This window comes from Phycodurus eques, chromosome 3 (assembly GCF_024500275.1).
Source record: "Phycodurus eques isolate BA_2022a chromosome 3, UOR_Pequ_1.1, whole genome shotgun sequence".
Taxonomy (NCBI): Eukaryota; Metazoa; Chordata; class Actinopteri; order Syngnathiformes; family Syngnathidae; genus Phycodurus; species Phycodurus eques.
Window position 1 is genome coordinate 11,790,646 of NC_084527.1, and position 22,302 is coordinate 11,812,947.

The following is a 22,302-nucleotide window of genomic DNA, read 5'->3' on the forward strand; positions in this document are numbered from 1 at the left end:
CCCCAGCATTGGAGTTCAGTTAAATTATCTACACAACTTTATGGCTTAACTGGTGACTCCAAGTTACTGTATTTGTCATCATGCAAGGCAGTTGACAAATATTTACCAAGATATCTGCAGTGCAACCAGCTGTCAATAATGTAACAAAAATATTAGAAATATCTCTTATGATGCAGTGTAGTTCTACCATTAGAGAGTGCAACCACAATAGTAAACCTCTCACAGTGGTAGTCAAAACTGAGAAGAAATCTTTTTTTTTTTTTTTTTTTTTAATTGGATCCCATCAGATTTTATGCCAAGTAAGTATACAGTTTTAGTATATAGTATAGTATAAGTTTTGTGTCCGGTTGCCTTTATAACATGGTTGGCATAAATGTTTGGCTTAATCAATATAAATTTAATACAACTTGAAAACATTTTCAAACTCAATCTCTGCATAAATGTCTATTGCAGTGTACATTAATAAAATATTTCATAGGTTTTTGTATTAATTTCTGAATCTTGAAGTAGGTAATTTGGCCACAAGAATAATTGGAAACAAAAGAGAAAACATTAACAGACAGAACAGCATGCTTCGACTCACCCAGGCAATCTCAGTCTCAGTGTTCAGTAACACAACACACGCACGCACACACACACACACACACACACGCACACACACTCACACAAGCACTGAGCTAATTTCTCCCTGTTACTTTTTCATTTTGCAGCAAAGAAAGTGTATTAAAACACATTAACCTCCCAGCATTGACATTGCGTGGAACAGTTTGGAATACATTTAGTTCTGTGACGGGTTGACCACTCTGCCCATGAACACAACGCAGTCCGTACGGTGCTCGTAGATTAGGAAGAGGAAAGGGTGGTCTACTACGAAGCGGATCTGGGAGGAGAGAGGCATGAAGCCCACCTGGGTCAGAGCAGCCGCCTCTGTGCCTTCCTCGTTCACAGTGATGGTTCCCTGGTGCTTAAGCTTTATGAGAATTAAAAAACAAACCAAAAACCTACATCAGCCAAAGCTACCTCTCTTTTTTACTTTACGATGAAATCTGCCGACTCACCCAATTCATGGCAACCTTATCTGAAGTCATTCCAGAAAAGTCTGCGCCGTCGTGGAACAAGTCAGTGAGACCCATCTCCTTGAGATTCGCAATCAAGTCATAGTTCTGCTCCAGTTTGAAGCGAGGTAGAACAACCTCACGTGTCCTGCAGGGAAATTAACGTCTCATATACACGCATATAAATCTGTCCAAGATCTAAAACACATCTAGGGCTACCACTGTGTTATTTCTTTCCATTAGTATTAGTTGTACTGCAAAGTACCAAGGAGTACTACCACTACGTAGCACCATGTGTACATATTTCGTCGTAAGAGTTCTAAACACTCTTACGGGACCAGTCTAAATGTCCTTTCCCAATTTTTGTTGTTGTTAATGACAACAGTAAAATGGAACTTACTTCTTACCGAAAGACAGTAAAAATGTATCCTTATTTTTTAAATCGACATTTAACCTTGTTCTCATTGGCCTATCATCACTCACCTTTCTGAAATGGTATTAACACAACAAAAGAAAGTAATGCTAACATTTGGATTTGATGGTGAGGGAGTAATTGAGATCATCAGATTCTCAGTTTATTTGTCCAGTTTTATCCCATTTATATTCAGGTTCTGGATTTTTGTTAGGCGTAAGGACCATAGCTGTCATGAAATGTGGGTCAAACTGAGTTGTTGAGAATTCAGAGTGTTTACTGTACTTTTTCCAACCCCCCTGTATTTTGAACTGAACTGGCCTCACTCCAGCAATATTTCTCATCCGATCAGGAACCCTAAAGCCGGTTCCCAAGCCCAAGACTGAGTTACGCACACAGTTGTGCAATTCCTCCACTTGTTTGGTGGAAGGATGCTGCTGACCTGTTTGTCATGTTTTTGAGCCACTTGTTGACAACTGTGGGCGAGATCTCCTGCTCCAAGGTCCTCATACCTGTTATCTTCCTCGGCAAGGCAATGAGCATGCTGATGTTTCCCGTGTATGGGAGCTGGAAAAGGCCAGCATAACACCAGTCAGATTTACTGTCGTGTGTCCTCCATTGCCATCTCTAAATCTGGAGGAATCCCCCAACTCACTTGTAGGATATCACAGTCAAGCTCGTGGTCGGCAGCGGCCAGGTAGTTCCCCTTGTTGGTCATCATCGGCACTCGTACGTTTGTTTTCTCGGTCGCTCGAAAGTTGCGGTAATGGGTCATCTCTTTGGGAAATTTCTGTTCCCATGTGCCTGGTAATACAAGAGATTGAACACAGATACATCTGGTCATACCCATAGGAGGTCACAATGAATGGTTGTGTGGTGTTTGTAATGAAAGCAAGCTTGAAAGGTCACTTTACATTTATATTCACCTTTAAAGTAAAGGTAGTTGAGCAGCATAAGCATCATATTTGGGTCTACGCTCTTGAGCGGCTCCTTTATGAGTCCCTTCGTGAGCTTTAAAATGCGTCTGTTAGCCTTTTTCAAAAAGGCAGCATCCCCGAAGTCCACCGACTGCGGCTCTGCGAAATAATACGCCTTCGTCTCCGCACGGAAAGCGTCTTTCACCGAGACGTTCTTCTTCACGTAGACGTCGTTCACGGAGCGCAGCGTGTAGCCGTAGTTTCTCCGGAACAGCCTGTGTGTCAACTTCCTGAAGAGCTTATGTACTGTGCTGTTGTCATAATGAGTGCTCGCATTGACAAATTCAGCGAATCCCAGAACTTTGTAGATCTGATCCTGGGTTCCGGGTCCGCCTCCTAAAGACATCATCCCCATGGCGATGGAGATCCCAGCAGGCGCAAGCAGAATGTTGTCGCTCTGGTTGACGTCATTCCGAAGGCTTCGATAGAGGTTAAAGCCGAAGAGGGCATTGGCAATGTTGAGGCGTTGGAGGCGGGAACGACCGTGAAAGAGCCGCAGGAGTCTGGCACGACGAATCTTTGGGTCGGACGGTTCGGCGAATATGTCGATGTCCGGGGCGGGAGTGGCAATCTCATCAATCTCATCCCCTTCGCTGAAAAAAGTTGCCTGTCGCTCATGCATGCAAATAAGAATATTTTATTTCATGCCGAAAATAATCTTAAAACAATACTCACATGTAGTCATCACTGCCCGCAGACAGGATCTTGTCAAAATCAATGTAATCTTGGTCCTCAAAGCCATCAAACACCAGGTCATTGGTGATGGTGTTTTCTTTGTGGAAATCTAAAGGGATGTCTTCCATATCCCCTGCCCCCTTTGCTTGAAAGCCTCTGGGGTCCGGGTTAGATTGACTAAAGTGCGAAGTGAGGTCTTTGATGGCGGCCAGTGCTGGACTGACCACTAGGCAGGCCACGGAGACGATTGTCCATATCACCTTCATCCTGAAGGCTTCACTGGGGCAAAAGGATATTGAAAACCTTAACAAATGTACACAATACCCCAATAGCAAACAATCACACTAGATCAAATTAACTTGAGCTAGAAAGATAAAAAGACGTTTTGGCTATCTCTGTGTTTGTCCAGTGCCTTACCTTCGCTGTGTGCTGCTTTGTGTTTGCGGGCGACAAGCAGAGAATTGAATACCAAATTGAACTTTGACGTGGTCTCCTCCTGAACAAATAGACCAGATCAAACAGACCCAAAAGTCCTGTGACTGAATAACGCCTCTCGTAACTCAGTACAGCTTCACCATTAGCAAAAATGTACACTGCTTGTCCTAACAACAAAAATATATGAAAATAACTATCTAGTAATTAAGGGATATATTATATATATTATTGCTTTTCTTTTTGATTGAGCTTGTTATCTAAATGGAGCCTTACATACACTCAGTTTTTTTTATTTTTTTTTATCTGATCTATGAACATTTCTCGAATTCACAGTTGACGAGACGACTGCCGCCCATCAAGGAGGCGAAGCCCCGCCTCCAGAAGCTGTTTCGAGACTTCTGGTTGTACTCGGTGGTCATGGGTTTTGCTGTGGAAGGATCAGGTTAGATCAACAGCTATGTTGTATCTTTATACAGTGGTACCTTGTGATACGAGTTTAATTTGTTCCGTGACCACACTTGTGTCTCAAAACATGTATCTCAAATCATCTTTCTCCATTAAAATGGCTAGATATGCAATTAATCCATTCCAGTCCCCAAAAAACTTTTTTTTTTATTTTTTAATTGTCGCAAGAAAGATTGGACTCAACAATATTGTACTGTATAAAAACACACATTAATAACGTTTGCTCTTCACATAAGCTGCAAACAGAAAATGGGATCACAAAGCCCGACTGTACCTAATGCTTTGTCCTACCTTGTTCTTCTGTAGTCTGTTGGCGGTCGGCAAACTAGCTTAATGGTGCATTACCGCCACCGACTGATATTGTCCTTCCACTGAAAGGAAACCAATGTGAACTGATGGTGGCCGGATATTGTGACGTTTGCTGCAGCGATCTCACGGTGGTGGTCTGAACGACACTCGTACCTCAAATGTTAGCACTCGTACACTATCTCAGGCATCACTGCAGTATGATGCAGTGATAATTTTGTACCACTCTGCACCTCGCTTTTAAATTCACTCATTGTAAATTGCTGTTTTCTCAGCCTCTTTTATTGTGGTGGTTGTGTACATGAATGGGGTTGCAAAATAATGAGAATTTTCAATGTTGGACAATTACCAGGAGAATTAAGAGGAAATTACGTTATGCTAAATGTTATGTTAACACTTTATATATTCAATTGTTTATTTCTGTCAAATAGATGTAGAGTGTAAATGTAAATGCATGACTCATTTGACACATTTGTAATATTTTGCTACGTTCAAATAGCTGAATAACATTAGAAGCATTTCAGCATGTTGCGGTGCAGTTGCAATCCACTACAGACTAAACCACATTAATAAACACTCTTAAGTTAATTTCCATAGAAACTGAGCATTATTACATTTAAAAAATATATAATATTGGTTTATTATAGCCCATCAGCTTGACCAGATGTACATCATGCATGGTTGATTATTAGTAGATTTAAACATTTAATGTGGGGTTGGCTCACAGTGTTTCTGTATCTACTTTCTCTTTGCAGGTCTCTGGCCCAAAGAGTGGTATGAGGGTGTTTGTGAGATTGCCACCAAGTCTCCTCTCCTGACCTTCCCCAGCGGAGAGCCCCTACGCTCAGAACTGCAGTACAACTCTGCCTTGAAAAACGACACTGTCACACCGGTAATACTGAGAACGCGGCAGTCGTTTCAGAACGTCGGTTGTGTGTCTAGAACAGGGGTGCCCAAACGTTTTTGCCCCAAGATCTACTTTTCAAACAGCCAACCTCCCGCGATCTACTTTTGTCTCCGGTTTGAGAGCGCAGAGCTCTACCAGTGAGCTAAAATTCTGGGCCGCCAACACAGCTCAGCACCAATGTATGTTGATGTACCTACCTTGCATCACCGCATGAGCCAATCTTGCACAACACGACATAATTAACAATGTCAAATGTTTTGTCATTACCTGAGTTTACGCCGATGACTTGCACTGAAGTGAATCAGCCAGGGATGCGTAGTCAGTGTCGTATTTTCCATGCACAGTCCTAAAATGCCGCTCCACATTTCCGTTCTTTGGTAATGCGATGGCAGACTGGCAGATGAGGCATACGTATTTCGAAAATGTCATTGTGAAAAAATACTCCTCGTCTCATTCCGTATGAAAGTGGTAAGTTTTTGTCTTCTTACTTGGTCCAGCTCCCCCACTCATTTTTATACCCTTTCTTAAGTTTTAAGAGAAAACACCAAGAGATAAAAATTGGAGGTAACTCACTGACTAGCTTGTTAGTTTGACACACTTGGCGCCGTTGTTTTTGCATCTGCAGTTTTAGCAGCGTTGTTTGCGCATGTGCGTGACCCAAGTGTCAGAAAAAGGGATGTATGATAGGCTGATTTCTTTTTTTTTTTTTTTTTTTTTATGTTACGGGATGTCATGCGATCTACCAATACTACCTTCGACGCATTGAGCACCCCTGGTCTAGAATATTGAAAACCTCTTTTCCTCATCCAGGCAGAGTTGAGCGAGCTGCGCGCGACCATCAACAATCTCCTGGACCCCTCCCCTGAAGCATCCGCCCTCATTAACAAGCTGGATTTCGCCATGTCCACATACCTGCTCTCAGTCTACAGATTAGAGTATATGAGGTCTGCACCATGTTTTGAGGCAAGTTCTGCCAATTCAAATGGAGTGTTGATGAAGCTTGCTACACTTGTAGGATGCTACACTCCAACGATCCTGACCGCTTCCAGGTCATGTTTCGCTATTTTGAAGACAAAGCGATTCAGAAAGACAAATCCGGTGAGGGTTTTTGGTGTTGTATGTACATCCTCTTCTTTCCACTAGGTCTTATTTATCTTCCAAAAATGTCTATTGTCATTAGGAATGATGCAGTGTATCATTTGTGTCGGCGACAAGGTGTTTGATGTCTTCCTCCAAATGATGGCTGACAAGGTGGGTGTTTCTCTTTTTCCCCATCGAGCAAAACATTTGTATTTTATTCTCCAACATTTCTATTTTATTGTAGCCAAAGACCAAAGAACATGAGGAGGAACTGGAGTGCCATGCCCAATTCTTGTTAATTAACTTCAACCACACCCACAAGAGGATCCGCAGGGTGGCAGATAAATATCTTTCTGGTTTGGCTGAGTCGTGAGTGATCCTCCCCTTCCCGTTGCTTCAACCACATCAAGCGCGTTAGTAATTCATGTTTTTGTAAGCTCTGTCTCGCTTTTACCAGATTCCCGCATCTGCTTTGGAACGGCCGTGTGCTGAAGACCATGTTAGACATTTTGCAGACCCTCTCGCTCTCTCTAAGTGCAGTAAGTCGCAGGGAGGGTAGACAACAGGACACAGCCTGTTTTTTGGCATTCAAAATACAAAAGAACTTGTATAATAATGTAGTCAAAACTGATGCCTCAAATGTTTTCCACTTGTTCAGGACATCCACAAGGACCAGGCCGTATTATGACATTCCAGATACCCCGTACAGCATCACTGTACCTGATACGTATGAGGCCAGAGAGGTAGGTTTTTCTGTCCACTAGAGGGAAGCACAGTGTTGGTTTAGAAACAAATTACTCGTTCAGTGGTCCTCTAATCAAGACGCACCCCAAAGAATACTTAACTCTACAAGTACCACCATCATGACCACTATTAAAATATACAGTAATGTAGTAGGCCTACGTGTACATAAAAAAGTATGTCTGAGGTTTTATTCTGAAAACGTCTACCTGTATTTATTATTGTATGGCACTTTGACTATATGCACAGTTTGAACATTAACACCCCACTTGAATCCAGGAAAATGTAAAAAGATTTACTGAAATAATGATTCAATTAAAATGTATTGCATGTAAAAGATGTACTTTAATAAATGTTTCAAAACAATCAGTTCTTATGCAAATGTACTGTATTTAAAAGTTAAATACAACTGATATGTACTTTAAAATGTACTCGTAAAGTAAGACATGCATTCTACATGAAAAGTTAAAAAATGTACGACACTTGATTATAAAAAGTAGTGACATTCTGTATGCATAGCTACCAGCTTCTAATATGTTTGATTTTATTTCATGTTTAAAATGTAAATTTGAGTTTATTTAATTCAGCGATTCATTTGCGTCCCACTAGAGCAGTGATTTCCAACCTTTGTGGAGCCAAGGCACATATTTTACAATTGAAAAATCTCACAGCACACCAACAAACAAAAATGTCCCATATATTAATTACTGTATGTACTTCCTGCCATCTAATAGAAGACAATTTCTTCGTTCTGTCTGTCACTATGCCTCACTGGCATAAATAGATGAACAATGATACCTTATTTCTTGTAAATAAATATTTTTTTGCACAATTAAGTAACATTTTATAATTTCCCACGGCACACCTGAAACGCGCTCAGGACACACTAATGTGCCACGGCACACTGGTTGGGCATCACTGCATTAGAGACAGCCTGCATACTGCTAATGGTGCTCGTACCCCACTTTGTGAATCACTGGCCTAATTAGTTCTCGTGCTTTTTTTGAATGCTATTCTGTGTACACACTTTGGCAAAATGTGGTAAGTAGTTACATCTATTGTATTTTCCTCCACTTGATTATTTGTGTGCCCTTCTCAGAGCATAGTGAAAGACTTTGCTGCTCGCTGTGGTGAGATCCTGAAAGAAGCAATGAAATGGGCTCCTTCAGTCACAAAGTCCCACCTGCAGGTCCGTTGTTTGCTTTCATTACCGTAGGATAACATGAACTCAATTAAAGATGTTTTAAAAAAAAAAAAAAAAAAATCCAGAATTTGTTTCTCTCAAACTGGGGATACACTAATGTGTGTATTGTTCTCTCGTTAGGTTTTATCCACTTATCTCCTCTTTTTGTGTGTCGAGCAGGAGTACTTGAACAAGTATCAGAACTGGGTGTCGGGTCTGTACCACCACACCGGCCTGGCCATGGCCACAGAGAGCATCCTGCACTTTGCAGGCTACAACAGGCAGAGTACCACACTGGGCGTGAGTCTCACATACACTTACACACACACAGTATTACTGTATAATCACAACTGTATTGTGTTTTAACATTTAGATACACTGCACAATCGGTATTGCCACCGACCATTTTCAATACTGCTTACCCTCTTCAGGGCCACAGCGAAACTAGAGTTTAACGTAGCTGATTGAGGTGAGGGGGGGGGGTACTACAACCTTAGACTGATCACCTCTCAATCACAGGATGGACACATAGAGACAGACAACTATTCACACAAGCTTTCACACCTAATGTACAGATTACAGAGATTCTTTGCCAATAAATATGGCATCCAGGTAAAGTTAGCTGACAAACTACCCTTGTAGAAAATCCAGCAAACTACGATATTGAAGCAGTTATCCCAACTGAATGGCTTTTTAAACTTACAGCAAATGCGCTTTTTAGTTGCTTGCTCAGAACATTTGTGAGTTGCGCCAACACCTTGCTTGTTATTTGTGCATGTTGATGTTTCATACGGTTTACAGCATCTTACGTCGATGTAAGCTTTCTGAATGACTCTTAATAATATTGACACTATATCTCTATCACTCACATTCAAATTTTCACTGCATACCAACTTTTATTTTATTATTGCTGTTTAAGTTTTGTTATAAAAGTTTTTGTTTACTTACACAAATTATTCTTTATTCTATTACATATATATATATATATATATATATTGCAGTGTATTAGTGTTTTATCGATTTTTGCATTACTGCGGTATTGTAATACAGTACCATCATAATGCTTAGCAATCGTGGCTTACTTTGTGATTCTACTTACTTACTAATGCATGTGGACACTAGCGTTGTGTGTCCATTTGTGGTGCATCCGATATACAGAATGTGTTCGTGGGCTTGCTTTCTGCTATTTGTGTCTTTCATTTGCTTTATTTCTTTTATTTGTCTCTATCAAACCACCTGCCTGGTTGGTTGGCTACTTTACGGATTTTGCTGGTTACCTGGTTACTTGGCTGCAATGGAATGGTGGGTTGTTTGGATGGACGGTTGCCCATTTGGCTAACCGGTTATGCTGGTGCCCTCCTCTGCCCCGCACCATAGGCTGCGTTCCTTCAGGTTGGTTTGAACACTGATTACAGAGAGGCGGAGCTTGTCATATTTGTCGATTGCTGAGCCGCAAATGACATTGTTTTTGCCTCTCCAGACCACCCAGCTGACAGAAAGACCAGCATGTGTGAAGAGAGATTACTCCAACTTCATGGCGTCGCTCAACCTGCGCAACCGATACACTGGAGAGGTATACAGTACATATTTTGTTAAGATATCAAAAGCTTGCCGGGGCTTGGATTCACATGCCACAACATTGACATGTAAGGTGCAATGCAAGAGTTTTGAAATGGATTTTAAAGGCACTGACACTGTCAGAGAGTATTAAATTAATAGTATTTTGTTTTATTATTGTGGTTGTAGTCAGGGGCGTAGCTAGTCATTTGGGGCCCTAAGGCAAACCCAGTCTTGGGGCCCTCCACATCGACATGTAACTAAATGCATTTCCTCAACTACTGTACTTGAGTTCAGTTTTGAAAGTGGTGTTTATGTAATTTAGGCCACTTTGTTCTGCTTTTGACATCTGTTAAAATTATATGACAGCTTAAGTAACTAGTAACTGTAACTGACGTGTTCCCGCTGTCGAGTGAATAATATTTGTCACCAAAGGTTTTGAATATTAATGTTTTGATCAACTAAAAATGTAAGAACATTCCCCTATGTCCTGAGCTAGATGAAGTCCTTGAAATCCTTTTTGGAGATGATTAGCTAATGTGAATCCTCTCAAGTCTCAATGCTTTTACTGTAATCGATGAGAACACTAATCACATAACAGATACATTTGATCATTTTGACCGTTTGAATACTATTACTCATATTTCCGTGACGAAAAGCGTCACTCAGGTCTCTCTCCACTTCATCTGTACTGCATCCTCCTCAGCTAACACTGCCCGCAGTGCTACTTGTATATGTAATAGCATCTGGCTCTTGCTATTATCATTTACGCACATTGGTCAACGCGACATCGTGAACTACATCTAAACCCAGCAATATTATTTTTATAAATGCATTTAAAAAAAATGTATCATCATTTTATAGTACAAGTGTTCCTAATAAAGTGTCCAGTGAGTTTAATCATCAATATGCTGTGGGCGGTATGGTGTAAGAGTAAGAGACCTGCAACTGGAAGGTCGCCGGTTCGTGTCCCCGCCTGAGTGTGCGTCGTCGTCGTGTGCAAGAGACTTACCAAACGTTGCCTATGAATGAATGCGATTGGATGTTCGGTGGTGGTCGGAGGGGCTGTAGGCTCAGAATGGCAGCCACGCTTCCACGAGACTGCCCTCGGGCAGCTGTGGCTACTACGCAAGTAGCTTGTCACCACTAGGGTGTGGTTGATGAGCGAATGAATAGTGTGCGTGAAATTGTAACGCATCTTTGAGTGTCTAGAAAAGCTCTGTTTAAGTGTAATGCATTATTATTATTAATATCATTAATATTACTTGTTTGATCATACAATATTACTTATAGGGCATAAGATTGACGTTATTACTGAAAACTACTTTATTTCACATGAACCCTTTCATATTTTTTGTCAAATCTATAAAAGATCATGTATGTGTTTGTTATCAGGTGGCCGGTATGATCCAGTTTTCAGAGGCAACGCACAGTCAGTCAGACCTGAACAAGTTGATGATTGAGCAGATGATGACTGCTCTAGACAGCCAAGATCCAGAGGCTTTCACCCAGGCCATGTTCAAGATGGCAGCCTTGCTTATAATCACCAGAAGTGAGTCATTCTGCACAAAAACTCCGGGGCTGTCAAACAATTTAGATTTTGGCTTAATTTAACCTTCCTTTCATGTCAGACTGCAACCCTCAGCTACTGCACCATTTGTGCTGGTCGCCCCTGAAAATGTTCACCGAGCACGGCATGGAAACGGCCATCGCGTGTTGGGAGTGGCTGCTGGCTGCGCACGATGGGGTTGAAGTACCAGTGAGTATCATTTTACATGGGTATGTACTTTGAGTACTGACCACGTTCACATAGAGTGAATACATCTTTTCTTTTCTGTGTGTCCAGTTCATGCGTGAGATGGCAGGCGCTTGGCAGAGGACGGTGGAGCTGAAAAAGGGTTTGTTCTCCGTCACCAAGGAGGAGGCGGGCCCTCTGGCTGTCTCAGAAGAGAGCCAGCCTGCACCCTGCGCACCCGACGTCATACCCCACTTCCTGTGGATAGAGGTCAGTGACACTGCTTGATCCCACTTACAGGACGAACGTTCTCCACTATCGTGAAGCAGTGTACTGGGACACACCTCTTTTGAATCAATCCACTATATGCGCAACCCATTTCCGAATTCTTCAAAACAGGCAGAAGCACTTCCTCACAGCTCGTGTGAATGTCGAGTGGCGCTGCAACAAAGCACCCGTTGGAACTTTAAACGTCTACCATGTCTTTGTTGTCACCAAAAATGACACTATTCTGTGTTTAGGCTTTGTTGGTGTTTTCATACTGTATATCATATCACGTTTGTAGAATCATATCATATTTGTATAAATAAACGGTCTAATTTAACTTTTGTCTGAAGACACTAGCTATAAAGAATTTTTTTCATCGCAAATTTGTGTTCCATCTATGATGTCATGAACCCATTGTTTATTTCTAGTTATTGCAGCTAGGGCAGCAGCTATCGAATATTTTAGTGTTCGAGTTTCCTACCAAAGTTCTTATTGGATAATCGGGTATTCGGATAAATTATATTTTTGTTTAGTTCAAGAGCAATTATGAATCCATAAGAAAAAAATAGCACTTTCACTTAAAAATGAATGACCAATTGTTTTTCTTTCCGGAGATTCACATTGAGCAGCAAACAGTATTTTCTTGTCTCGAAATATTTTCAGTGAGGCAGTTTCAAACAAATACAAATAAATAAAACACATTTCAGTTTCAACTTAGCATTGATTCATATAAAAACATGAGTTGTTGTGCAACTCCACTTGAGCAGCGAGCATTTTAGGATCTGACAACATAATACAGTAGGTTCGTGTCTGTGCGCTTAAGAACTTAGACCGGACTAACTAAACTAAAATTAAATGACGACACGTCGATAGGGAACCCAAATATTAACTGAATACATTTTTTGACAAACTTTGCCACTCACAATCATGTTTTTCACCTACAGTAGTTGTGTTTAACAGTGGCTTGCAAACTACCACCTAGTCGCCATTTATTTCGCGCTCCTTGAATCAAAAAAACGTATGCTCCGCATATGATGTCATATCCACGTTGCGCTAGTCTGTCTGCCATCAACAGGCAGCTACTGTATGTACCGATAGTATCAAACTGGGAGGTCTGGTAGTGAGTGAGTTAAATAATTGGATCCCGGAGGCAGACAAAGAAAATCCTCAAGCATTTTTTCCACTTGAAATACACGAAACATGTGATTACTCAATGCCGCCCTAATTGCAGCAAGCACAGGACACCCGCTAACCTGTTTTTTCGGGTTTTGGTCATGTGACGTTACACATATAGCGGATTAATCAACCAATCAACCAATGTTGGGCTGGAACTCTTCCTCCTGGATCTCTATTTTTCATCATACGGAGACCTTGTGGACATGACTGTGACACAATGCATCAGTAAGGTCCATACATTTTTATCTTCTTCTTCCAGTTTCTGGTGCAGAGGTTCGAAATAGCCAAGTACAGCAGCTCGGACCAGGTGGAGATTTTCACCACCATCCTGCAGAGGTCGCTGTCTCTGAGCGTGGAAGGAGCCAAAAGCAACTTGAACACCCACGTGGCCGCCATCGGACCAAGATTTAGGTGTGCTTTTTTCAGGCCTAACGAATCATCATCAACTGTGAAACGTGTTAAACACAATAACACCATTTTGCTATCTCTCCATTACTGCAGACTGCTCACTCTGGGTTTAACTCTTCTGCATGCCGACGTGGTGACGAACGCCACCATCAAAAATGTACTGCGAGAGAAGATCTATTCCACAGCGTTTGACTACTTCAGGTAGAAAAGATGAGAGTTACAGGGGAGGAAAGAAACTCGGCACTGTATTCATTTCACGGTTTTGTTTTATTTATTTTTTTACTCTTGTAGCGTCAATCCCAAATTTCCCACTCAGGCTGACCAGAGGTTGAGAGAAGACATTAGCATCATGATCAAGTTTTACGCTTGTCTGCAGTCAGACAAAAAGTATCTGGCTGCCAACCAGCTGGTTCCCCCAGGTTCGGCACTTTACGTATACTGCACGCTGACTGGCCACACATTAGGTACTCGTGCACAATGCAATAAGGTCTATAAAGTGACGATTATTATTTTTGGAAAATATTTTTCAATACAGCTCTTGTAATGGATTCTGCAAGTGTATCTAATGTTGTGGCAAGTAAGTGTACGTTCCTGGGTGGTCTGTGTTGCACTAAAATGCTAAATGCAATTATGTGGCTTGGTTTAGATCCACAAGACATGTCGGTGAACAGCTTGTCAGCGATGGCGGTGGCGGACAGCCGCAGTAACCTGGATGCGGCGATGGGTCAGAGGCAGCAGGTGGCTCAGGGTTGGATTAACACCTACCCTCTGTCCTCTGGAATGTCCACCATATCCAAGAAATCAGGTGAAAGACGCACAATCTCAAAATTTTAAGAACAACAACATTGATGTTATATTGCTGATGTGTTTCTCCTGGATTGTTTAAGGTCTCTCCAAAAAAAGCAACAGAGGCTCTCAACTGCACAAGTACTACATGAAACGTCGTACCCTTTTACTGGCTTTACTGGTATTTATATTTGATCACACTTTCTATATCCACATAAATATGCATTGAGACGTGCTAGCTGCTCAGCGCTTTTTGTTGTTTTTGTTTTTGTCTGTGTCGCTTTCCTGTATCGCAGGCCAGCGAGATCGAGCGGCTGACGACGTGGTACAACCCCTTGTCCACTCAAGAGCTCGCCATCGCCACAGAGCAGTCTGTGGAGACCAGCATCGCCAACTGGAGGTCCAAATACATCAGCTTGACGGAGAAACAGTGGAAGGACAATGTCAATCTGGCGTGGAGCATCACGCCATACCTGGCACTGCAGCTGCCCGCTAGGTATGCCAAGGCCTTGCACGCAAGTCAATTTCTGAGATTGGTACAGAGGACGTTAAGAAACTACTAATCAGTGAAAGCATAAAAGTATTTCCAGTATCTCATTAAAAGCATCACCAGCTTCTGGCCTGGCATGCATTTTACAGCAGTATCTATTGTTTTTTCTAAACTAAAATCATTTTGAAAAGTAAAAAAAAAACCGAATTGTCTGCTTGAAATGTTTTGGTTATTACAGTATGTAATAGTCACGGTTTACTGTTCACGAATACACCTACTGTGTAATTCAAATGTGTTTTTATGACATAAGCATTGCATGTTCACGATTTTCTTTCCTTCTCCTCAGGTTTAAACACACTGAAGCGATCGTGTCTGAGGTGACACGTCTGGTGCGTCTGGATCCGGCTGCCGTGTGTGACGTCCCTGAAGCGGTCAAGGTGAGATCGTTAGGCCTTATGCCAGGCTTTTGCGCAAGTTCCTCAGTCAAGCATGTCTTTATGGACCTTGCTAGGTGCACTGCGGCACACTCCTAAAGGATTTGAAAAGGCCTTTCTCCAGTCTAGTCCCACAATGTCGGAAGCATTGAACTGTTCAACTCCTAAGTGATTGCTTAATATATTAAGAGGTGTTTCATTACTAGCCCATTTTGTCTTCTAGGCGTCTCTTTCTCAAGGTAAGAATCTAGCGTATGTATTTATTTATTAGGTATCACGGTACTAAGGTATTCTCTCATTGGCTTCATTTGAGCAGATTGATTCCCCTGTGCCAATACAACAGATGGTAAATTGTATTCTTTTACGCTAACCAATGCCATTTACATTTCAAAGTGCTGAGCTCTTAAAACATCTTGAGTGCAAATGCTTTGCTGTGACCTATTATGTCTTTGGAGAAAGGATGCTCTTAATGAGGTGATGCTCCACTCCCTCCAGTTTCCATCCAGAGCGCTTAATGTATGTCTTAATGAGCCTCTCACGTGTATAACGAAGATGATGAGGCAGGAAGGAGAGCATGTCCTTCTCACGGCCTTCATCATTCAGCACATGATACTAGACATCTATTGCAGCTATTTGAGTGATGTTTTTAATGTAAAACTATTTCTCTTCAGTTTCTGGTGACGTGGCACACAATCGACGCCGACTCTCCCGAGCTGAGTCACATCCTGTGCTGGGCGCCCGCAGATCCACCAACGGGACTGTCTTACTTCTCGTCCATGTACCCTCCTCACCCCCTCACGGCGCAATACGGGGTCAAAGTGCTCCGCTCTTTCCCTCCCGTACGCTCACATGTCACCTGTTGCATTTGTATTTTTAGTGACGGTTGACTAAAATGTATTTTGACTACTTTTTCTAGGACGCCATCTTGTTTTACATTCCTCAAATTGTCCAAGCACTTCGATACGACAAGGTGACTATACGAGTTTTGATATCCAAACATGTGCACTAGCTTTGTTGTTTGAATGACCCTGGCTGTCTCTTGGTCTAGATGGGCTACGTGAGGGAATACATCCTGTGGGCCGCTCAGAAGTCGCAGCTCCTCGCCCACCAATTCATCTGGAACATGAAGACCAACATCTATCTGGATGAGGAAGCCCACCAGAAAGACCGTAAGATAACTCTCACGACACAACGGATGTGTACAAAAACTCCATCTCCCTCCTGCAGCCGACATTGGCGAGCTGTTGGAGCAAATGGTGGAGGAGATCACTGGCTCCTTGTCTGGACCTGCCAAGGACTTCTACCAGCGAGAGTTTGACTTCTTCAACAAGATCACCAACGTGTCGGCCACTATCAAGTACGAACTCACACGCATTTGAAGAAGCTGTGTATGAATAGGAAAAGAGCGTATCACAGAGCAGGTAGACAAATACACATTGTAAGATTAAAGTTGGCAGAAAAGCAATTAGTTTAATTCTCTAGTATTCAATTTCATAAAGACGTTGTGTAATCAGCTATTTCTTGAAGCATTCGAGGCAAAATGGCGTTGTGCAACTCAGGAATAGAATCCCAGACTTTAAAAATAAATATACAGCATGTATATTATTATTATTATTATTATTTATTTTTGTTCTCCCTTCCAAGATCTGCGGATTGTTGGACTGTTAATTTACCCTCTGGTCCATCGTGGAAATGTCGTTAAATGTTAAGAATATGCATTTAAGCAGCACATTTAATTGCTATTGATTTAGGTGTTAATTAAACTATTGGACAGAAACTGAAACAACAAATGGACCCACATCACCATAAAACCATGCCCTCTTGATAATTGCTTTGTTGACAACGTGGAGTTTTCCCGTGTGTTCAGATGTTTTGCTCTTCTCCGCCTCCCCTCTCGAAACACCTCGGTCGATCATTTCCAAAGCGTTGTGTGCTTTAGCGTCGCTCTGATTACGCGCTGGTCTAGGAAGCTGCTCACTGAAGCTAATTATTTGTCTTCTGATGTGTCCCACTCAGCTGACAAAGCTCCCCTCAGTCCTCATTAAGACAATAACGGCAACTATCCAGGGGTGAATGTTTCTCCCTTGTGAACGACAACAGAGTCGAGCTGTCGCCTGTAGCGTGGAGTCATTCTGCGAGATTCCTGCGCATGCATGCTCACGTCACATTTTGTTTGTCACAATCAGACCTTTCCCAAAAGGGGAGGAGCGGAAAAAGGCCTGCCTGGACGCACTCTCCCAAATCAAAGTCCAGCCTGGCTGCTATCTACCCAGCAACCCCGAGGCCATCGTGTTTGATATAGACTACAAATCTGGGACCCCGATGCAAAGGTGGACCCCATGTTTGCACTGAACATTCCTTTACCGCACCGATTCACGTAAAATGTAACACCGAATCTTGTCAAAAATGTGTTTAGTGCTGCCAAAGCTCCTTACCTGGCCAAGTTCAAAGTGAAGAGGTGTGGAGTCAGCGAGCTAGAAAAAGAAGGTATTGTCACTCATGTTTATATTGTGTTGTACTCTGGAAACTTGTGTACAAACATGTCACAGGTCCAGCCGGTGCAAGAAAGTCATGGTAATGTGATTTTAAGGTTTAAAAAGCCTTAGATTCTGGAAGTTGCATTTGGACAGAAAGCTTTCGAAACTTTATTTAAATGGAACCCCCTATAATTGCGGTGGATAAGTTCCGCAATAGTGGGACCAAATTACTGTTGTCCGAGCATTCAATAAATGGCTGAAAAGTAAGTATACTCTAAAAACAGATTTAAAAAAAAAAATTAAAAAAAAACGCCCATCGAAAATATAGAACGGGAACACTGTATAATAAACAAATTGCATAACTGTAGCAATTCAGCGGGTCCTCAGTTTACAGTGGTACCAACATACTGTACGTGGTTTTGGTGGTTAACAAGGGCGCGTAGTGAACGGGTTTGCGCAGCGGTGTAAGAATACTTCATTGCACTGCACTTGAAGGCATGCTCAAAATAGTACTGTCGTATTTACTGTTTTATATTTATGGCCTTAGAAGGGGTTTTCATACACATTTTTACTGTAGTTATGACTTTCACATGAGACATTAATAGTAGACTACGGCACGTTTTGACTTGCGTACTGTACAAGTTAGGGTTGCGTAAACAAAGATGTACAGCAGCTTTAAGGTGCTGGAGGAGCTTGAACATGACATTGATGGTCTCTAACTGCTGCTCTTCTTCCCTTCAGGTCTGCGGTGTTGCTCCGACTCTGCGGAGGATGAAAAAAGCCAAGAGGAAGCCAAGAAAATCTGCTGGCAGGCGGCCATCTTTAAAGTGGGCGACGACTGCAGACAAGTACTGACCTTCCGTTGACCCGACTCGAATGTTCCCATGATTTCATATCGTACTAAGTGTTCCGTTTGTGTTAAGGACATGCTGGCGCTTCAGATCATCAGCCTGTTCAAGAACATCTTCCAACTGGTGGGCTTGGACCTCTACGTGTTCCCTTACAGGGTGGTGGCCACGGCTCCGGGAGTAAGACCTACTCGAAAATGATGGCCGCTCCAAGCATTGCTAAGCTGAAGAGGGAACTTTCTCGTCTAACCTCCCTTTGCTGGCTGACAGTGCGGCGTGATCGAGTGCATTCCAGACTGCAAGTCCCGGGATCAGCTCGGTCGCCAGACGGACTTTGGGATGTACGATTATTTCCGCAACCAGTACGGCGATGAATCTACGCTGGCATTCCAGAAGGTAAATTTTTTTTTTTTGACAATGAACAAGCCCGGTCGTCAGTCAAACACGGGTGAGACTCGCTACTGCGTGTTTCTCCTTGCAGGCGCGGTACAACTTCATTCGCAGCATGGCGGCGTACAGCCTGCTGCTCTTCCTGCTGCAAATTAAAGACCGGCACAACGGCAACATCATGCTGGACAGCCAGGGACACCTCATCCACATCGGTGAGTGTGTCGTAGTGTGTGCACTGGGATTTATATGAAAACCTACAGTACTCTCATTAAGAAGATTAAAAGAAAGCGCATCCGAATCGTTTCAGCTGTCTTCATTTGTATTTAATTTGACTATTTGAATAAAGGTATTTAAAACTAAGCTTTTGCTGTTCCATTTGGTGATATCTTTGTAGCTCGGGATTGTTTTGTAACTTTATAATAAATAAATCTGATCTTTTTCACCGGATACCGATCAGCTGATAATCACGTGATTGGATCGAGACAACTCACACAAAATATATCATGCTGTTTTCACTGTAGCGCCACCTGCTGAATCTGTTTTGATTCTGTCCCACACGCCCCGAATTCAAAATAACCTCTGTTTTAATCCGTGTACATTCGATGCTCAGACTTCGGCTTCATGTTCGAAAGCTCCCCCGGCGGCAACCTGGGCTGGGAGCCCGACATCAAGCTGACGGACGAGATGGTGATGATTATGGGCGGCAAGATGGAGGCCACGCCCTTCAAGTGGTTCATGGAGATGTGCGTGAGGGGCTACCTGGCAGTCAGGTGAGTATTACGACACCAAAACGAACTCTCGAGGTGCCGTGACAACGTTGACGCCGGTTGGTGAATTTAGACCCTACATGGACGGGGTGGTCTCCTTGGTGAACCTCATGTTGGACACGGGGCTCCCCTGTTTCAGAGGCCAAACCATCAAGCTGCTCAAGTGAGTCGCCGCCGGGATTTATTGTTTTTGAGTGTGCACAGAACACTGCAGTATTATTTATTGTAAGGTCATGTTCACATTTGATGAATTCAACGACAGTGGTACCCCGACTTACGAGGGTTGAAATGTGCTATCAAGCTAAACATAAACGAATTACCAATTGCACGTTGTGATGTTAAACAAGCCACATAACTTCGTCTTAGGAAAGTCCACTAGCTTAATGCTAACACATAATGGGAAACGTCATAGACAAGCTAACATAGCTAGCATCGACATTGCGGTCGTTATAAATCTTTACACAACTATATTTGAACACGAACACTTGCAGACAGACAATGTAGTGTAACAATAGTCACAGGCATATATTCTTTATCCTCTGCAAAAATACTAATATAACTGCAGCTTTGTTGTTCTGCCCCCTGGTGGCCAAGACACACACACGATACACAATTCCCATTAAACTAATGCATGAATTCATGATGCACCAACTGTTTAATTCTTTACATTCTTAAATTATGTTTGCTTTTTTTTAAAGTACAATACTGTACAGCACAATTTTTCTTATTTAAAAACACATGACGTACAATATATATATATATATATATATATATATATATATATATATAAACATTACTCACAGTTTGTAACTAGTGGTTGATTACTGTAGTGTAACGTTTCTCCCGGTGCTGTTGCTGTAGGCAGCGCTTCAACCCGGGTTTAAGTGAGAAAGAAGCAGCTGCCTTCATTATTAAAGTCATCCAGAACTGCTTCCTGAGCAGCCGGTCGGTATCAGAACCACAAAGCTCCTCCCTATAGTCTGCCACTTGAGAGGAAACTATCATTTACACGCCAATTCTCTTTTCTTGTTTTCCTGCAGGAGTCGAACCTACGACATGATCCAGTATTACCAAAACCAGATCCCATACTAAACGCTTGTGCCTGAGCATGTGCACCCATAGATGGCACGCGTGTGTATGTTTGCGTGCCTTTTAATATTGTTCTACATTAATTTCTGTGGCTCGTGGATGTCGTCTTGCCTTTTTATTGTCATTTAGTTCTCCACTTAATTTATTTCCCTTCTGAGCTACGTGTCGTCGTTATTGAGAAATGAATATCCTGTTGCACTTGTCGCATCTTGACTTGTGTGCACTTAAATCTGTTAGTTTGCATGTTCACGTGATATTTTGTGCCAATTTGAAATGATTGTTGATGAAAATGCGACGTAATCTTCAGTTGCAGTCAGACCAACGTGGCCTATTCTGGCGTCTCGTACTTGATGGTAATGCTGTACTCGCCTTTTTCACGGACCAATCGGATGATGGGTACTCGTCTCGTTTGTAGCACTGTCGACGTGGGTCACGGTTGCCATGGTGAGGATGCACAAAATTACTGGGGTATGTCTAAGTTCCAAAGGGGAGGGTTGCTAGTCCACGTAAATGAAATGTTATTGTTCGTTTGGATGACGGTGACAGTTTGAATGAAAAGGTTCTGTTGGGGTCCACTTGCCATGAAGCTATTTGGGGGGTTTGGTGAATGTTTTTCGGATGAGTCAAATTTGGTGTTAGTTGTAACATCACTGATTGTAACGATTCCGCCTCTCTTTGTACATTTATAGCCGTGACCCATTCTCTGTCTCCTTTTTCTATATATTTACGCCTTTTGAATCAGAATGCACAGGATGCCAAATCAAATAAAGATTATATTAATTTAAAGAAACACTCATGCATTCAAACTTGTATATGTATCTTATAAAATAAAAATAAAATGTACCTTTTAAGTTGGTATGATAGTGCAGAGTTTACTAATACTGAGTTTCGTGAGGGTTTCTGTGACTGCTCAAGCTTTTCATAGCCCAGTAACTGCTTTGTCGATGAAACAATATTAAATAAAAAATACACAATAATATTAATGTAAATCAAATATATGTATTATTATTATTAGTCATAGCAGCATTGTTTTTATTGCCATTATTATACACCTAATTTACTCCGTTACATTTTCTCAAGTAATATTTTGGATGAATTGTACTTGTCAAGAGTCGTTTAAATGAAGCATACTTTTACTTTTACTTGAGTATTTATGTTGAGAAGAAATGGTACTTTTACGCCATTACAATAATCTACATGCTGCTCGCTACTTTCATTGATCAACGTGCATGATTAATTTTTAGACGTTCGTTTTCGACTTCTGCATCGGCCGGCGTTGCTCCAATAACCGTGATAACCACAGTGATGTTTGACTCAAGTTCACAAATCAAACGACACAAGAAAGTCACATGTCCACACACTAAGTCTTCTATTGGGCTTTGCTGGCCAATCAAAGTGAGTCGTGATAGCCGCGTGCGACTCGTGTTTACATTAAAGACTATGAAAAACAACAGCTTTAACATGCAGCATAGTTTTATCTCTGCCCAAGGTTGCGAATTTCAGCCCATTTCTAACTTAAGAAAACACCTTGCGGTAAGTCGCAGATGTTTTTCATCTTGTTTTGGGCTGTGGCAACATTAGCCCTATTTTTTGGTCATAAGTAACTGTAACACGTGCATCTTGTTCTCTCTCGATCTCTCTC

At 42.0% G+C, this 22,302-nt stretch overlaps 2 protein-coding genes across 2 annotated transcripts in view; one reads left to right on the forward strand and one right to left on the reverse strand.

The window, feature by feature from the left end:
- Nucleotides 1–21,556, forward strand: part of pi4kab (phosphatidylinositol 4-kinase, catalytic, alpha b) — a 31,160-nt gene extending 9,604 nt beyond the window's left edge. Inside the window, 37 exon segments of the mRNA XM_061672064.1 lie at nucleotides 3,888–3,996; nucleotides 5,081–5,217; nucleotides 6,043–6,176; nucleotides 6,248–6,330; nucleotides 6,413–6,483; nucleotides 6,557–6,681; nucleotides 6,770–6,851; nucleotides 6,971–6,988; nucleotides 6,990–7,055; nucleotides 8,153–8,242; nucleotides 8,417–8,536; nucleotides 9,614–9,628; nucleotides 9,717–9,809; nucleotides 11,189–11,345; nucleotides 11,425–11,552; nucleotides 11,640–11,798; nucleotides 13,231–13,382; nucleotides 13,473–13,580; nucleotides 13,671–13,798; nucleotides 14,026–14,184; nucleotides 14,267–14,346; nucleotides 14,462–14,661; nucleotides 15,002–15,092; nucleotides 15,761–15,928; nucleotides 16,006–16,059; nucleotides 16,138–16,258; nucleotides 16,317–16,446; nucleotides 17,276–17,419; nucleotides 17,506–17,576; nucleotides 18,308–18,414; nucleotides 18,490–18,594; nucleotides 18,685–18,810; nucleotides 18,896–19,016; nucleotides 19,415–19,574; nucleotides 19,645–19,734; nucleotides 20,433–20,516; nucleotides 20,612–21,556. Coding sequence (XP_061528048.1) covers nucleotides 3,888–3,996; nucleotides 5,081–5,217; nucleotides 6,043–6,176; nucleotides 6,248–6,330; nucleotides 6,413–6,483; nucleotides 6,557–6,681; nucleotides 6,770–6,851; nucleotides 6,971–6,988; nucleotides 6,990–7,055; nucleotides 8,153–8,242; nucleotides 8,417–8,536; nucleotides 9,614–9,628; nucleotides 9,717–9,809; nucleotides 11,189–11,345; nucleotides 11,425–11,552; nucleotides 11,640–11,798; nucleotides 13,231–13,382; nucleotides 13,473–13,580; nucleotides 13,671–13,798; nucleotides 14,026–14,184; nucleotides 14,267–14,346; nucleotides 14,462–14,661; nucleotides 15,002–15,092; nucleotides 15,761–15,928; nucleotides 16,006–16,059; nucleotides 16,138–16,258; nucleotides 16,317–16,446; nucleotides 17,276–17,419; nucleotides 17,506–17,576; nucleotides 18,308–18,414; nucleotides 18,490–18,594; nucleotides 18,685–18,810; nucleotides 18,896–19,016; nucleotides 19,415–19,574; nucleotides 19,645–19,734; nucleotides 20,433–20,516; nucleotides 20,612–20,663 — 4,038 coding nt within the window. The 3' untranslated portion in view covers nucleotides 20,664–21,556.
- serpind1 (serpin peptidase inhibitor, clade D (heparin cofactor), member 1) lies at nucleotides 565–3,385 on the reverse strand. Its single transcript, XM_061672065.1, has 6 exons — nucleotides 3,120–3,385; nucleotides 2,394–3,037; nucleotides 2,123–2,271; nucleotides 1,910–2,034; nucleotides 1,059–1,203; nucleotides 565–970 (listed from the first exon to the last, which is right to left on the reverse strand). The coding sequence occupies exons 1-6, from the start codon at nucleotides 3,383–3,385 to the stop codon at nucleotides 779–781; spliced, it is 1,521 nt and encodes a 506-aa protein (XP_061528049.1). The 3' UTR covers nucleotides 565–778.
- Nucleotides 21,557–22,302: the final 746 nt, after the last annotated feature.

What these genes read in the sequence shown, in the direction of transcription:
- serpind1 (XM_061672065.1), bottom strand. Translation starts at nt 3,385, where the DNA reads ATGAAGGTGATATGGACAATCGTCTCCGTGGCCTGCCTAGTGGTCAGT. An exon ending in GCGGGCAGTGATGACTACAT is followed by an intron (nt 3,038 to 3,119) that starts GTGAGTATTGTT and finishes AACTTTTTTCAG; the next exon opens with CGAAGGGGATGAGATTGATG. An exon ending in CAACTACCTTTACTTTAAAG is followed by an intron (nt 2,272 to 2,393) that starts GTGAATATAAAT and finishes TTGTATTACCAG; the next exon opens with GCACATGGGAACAGAAATTT.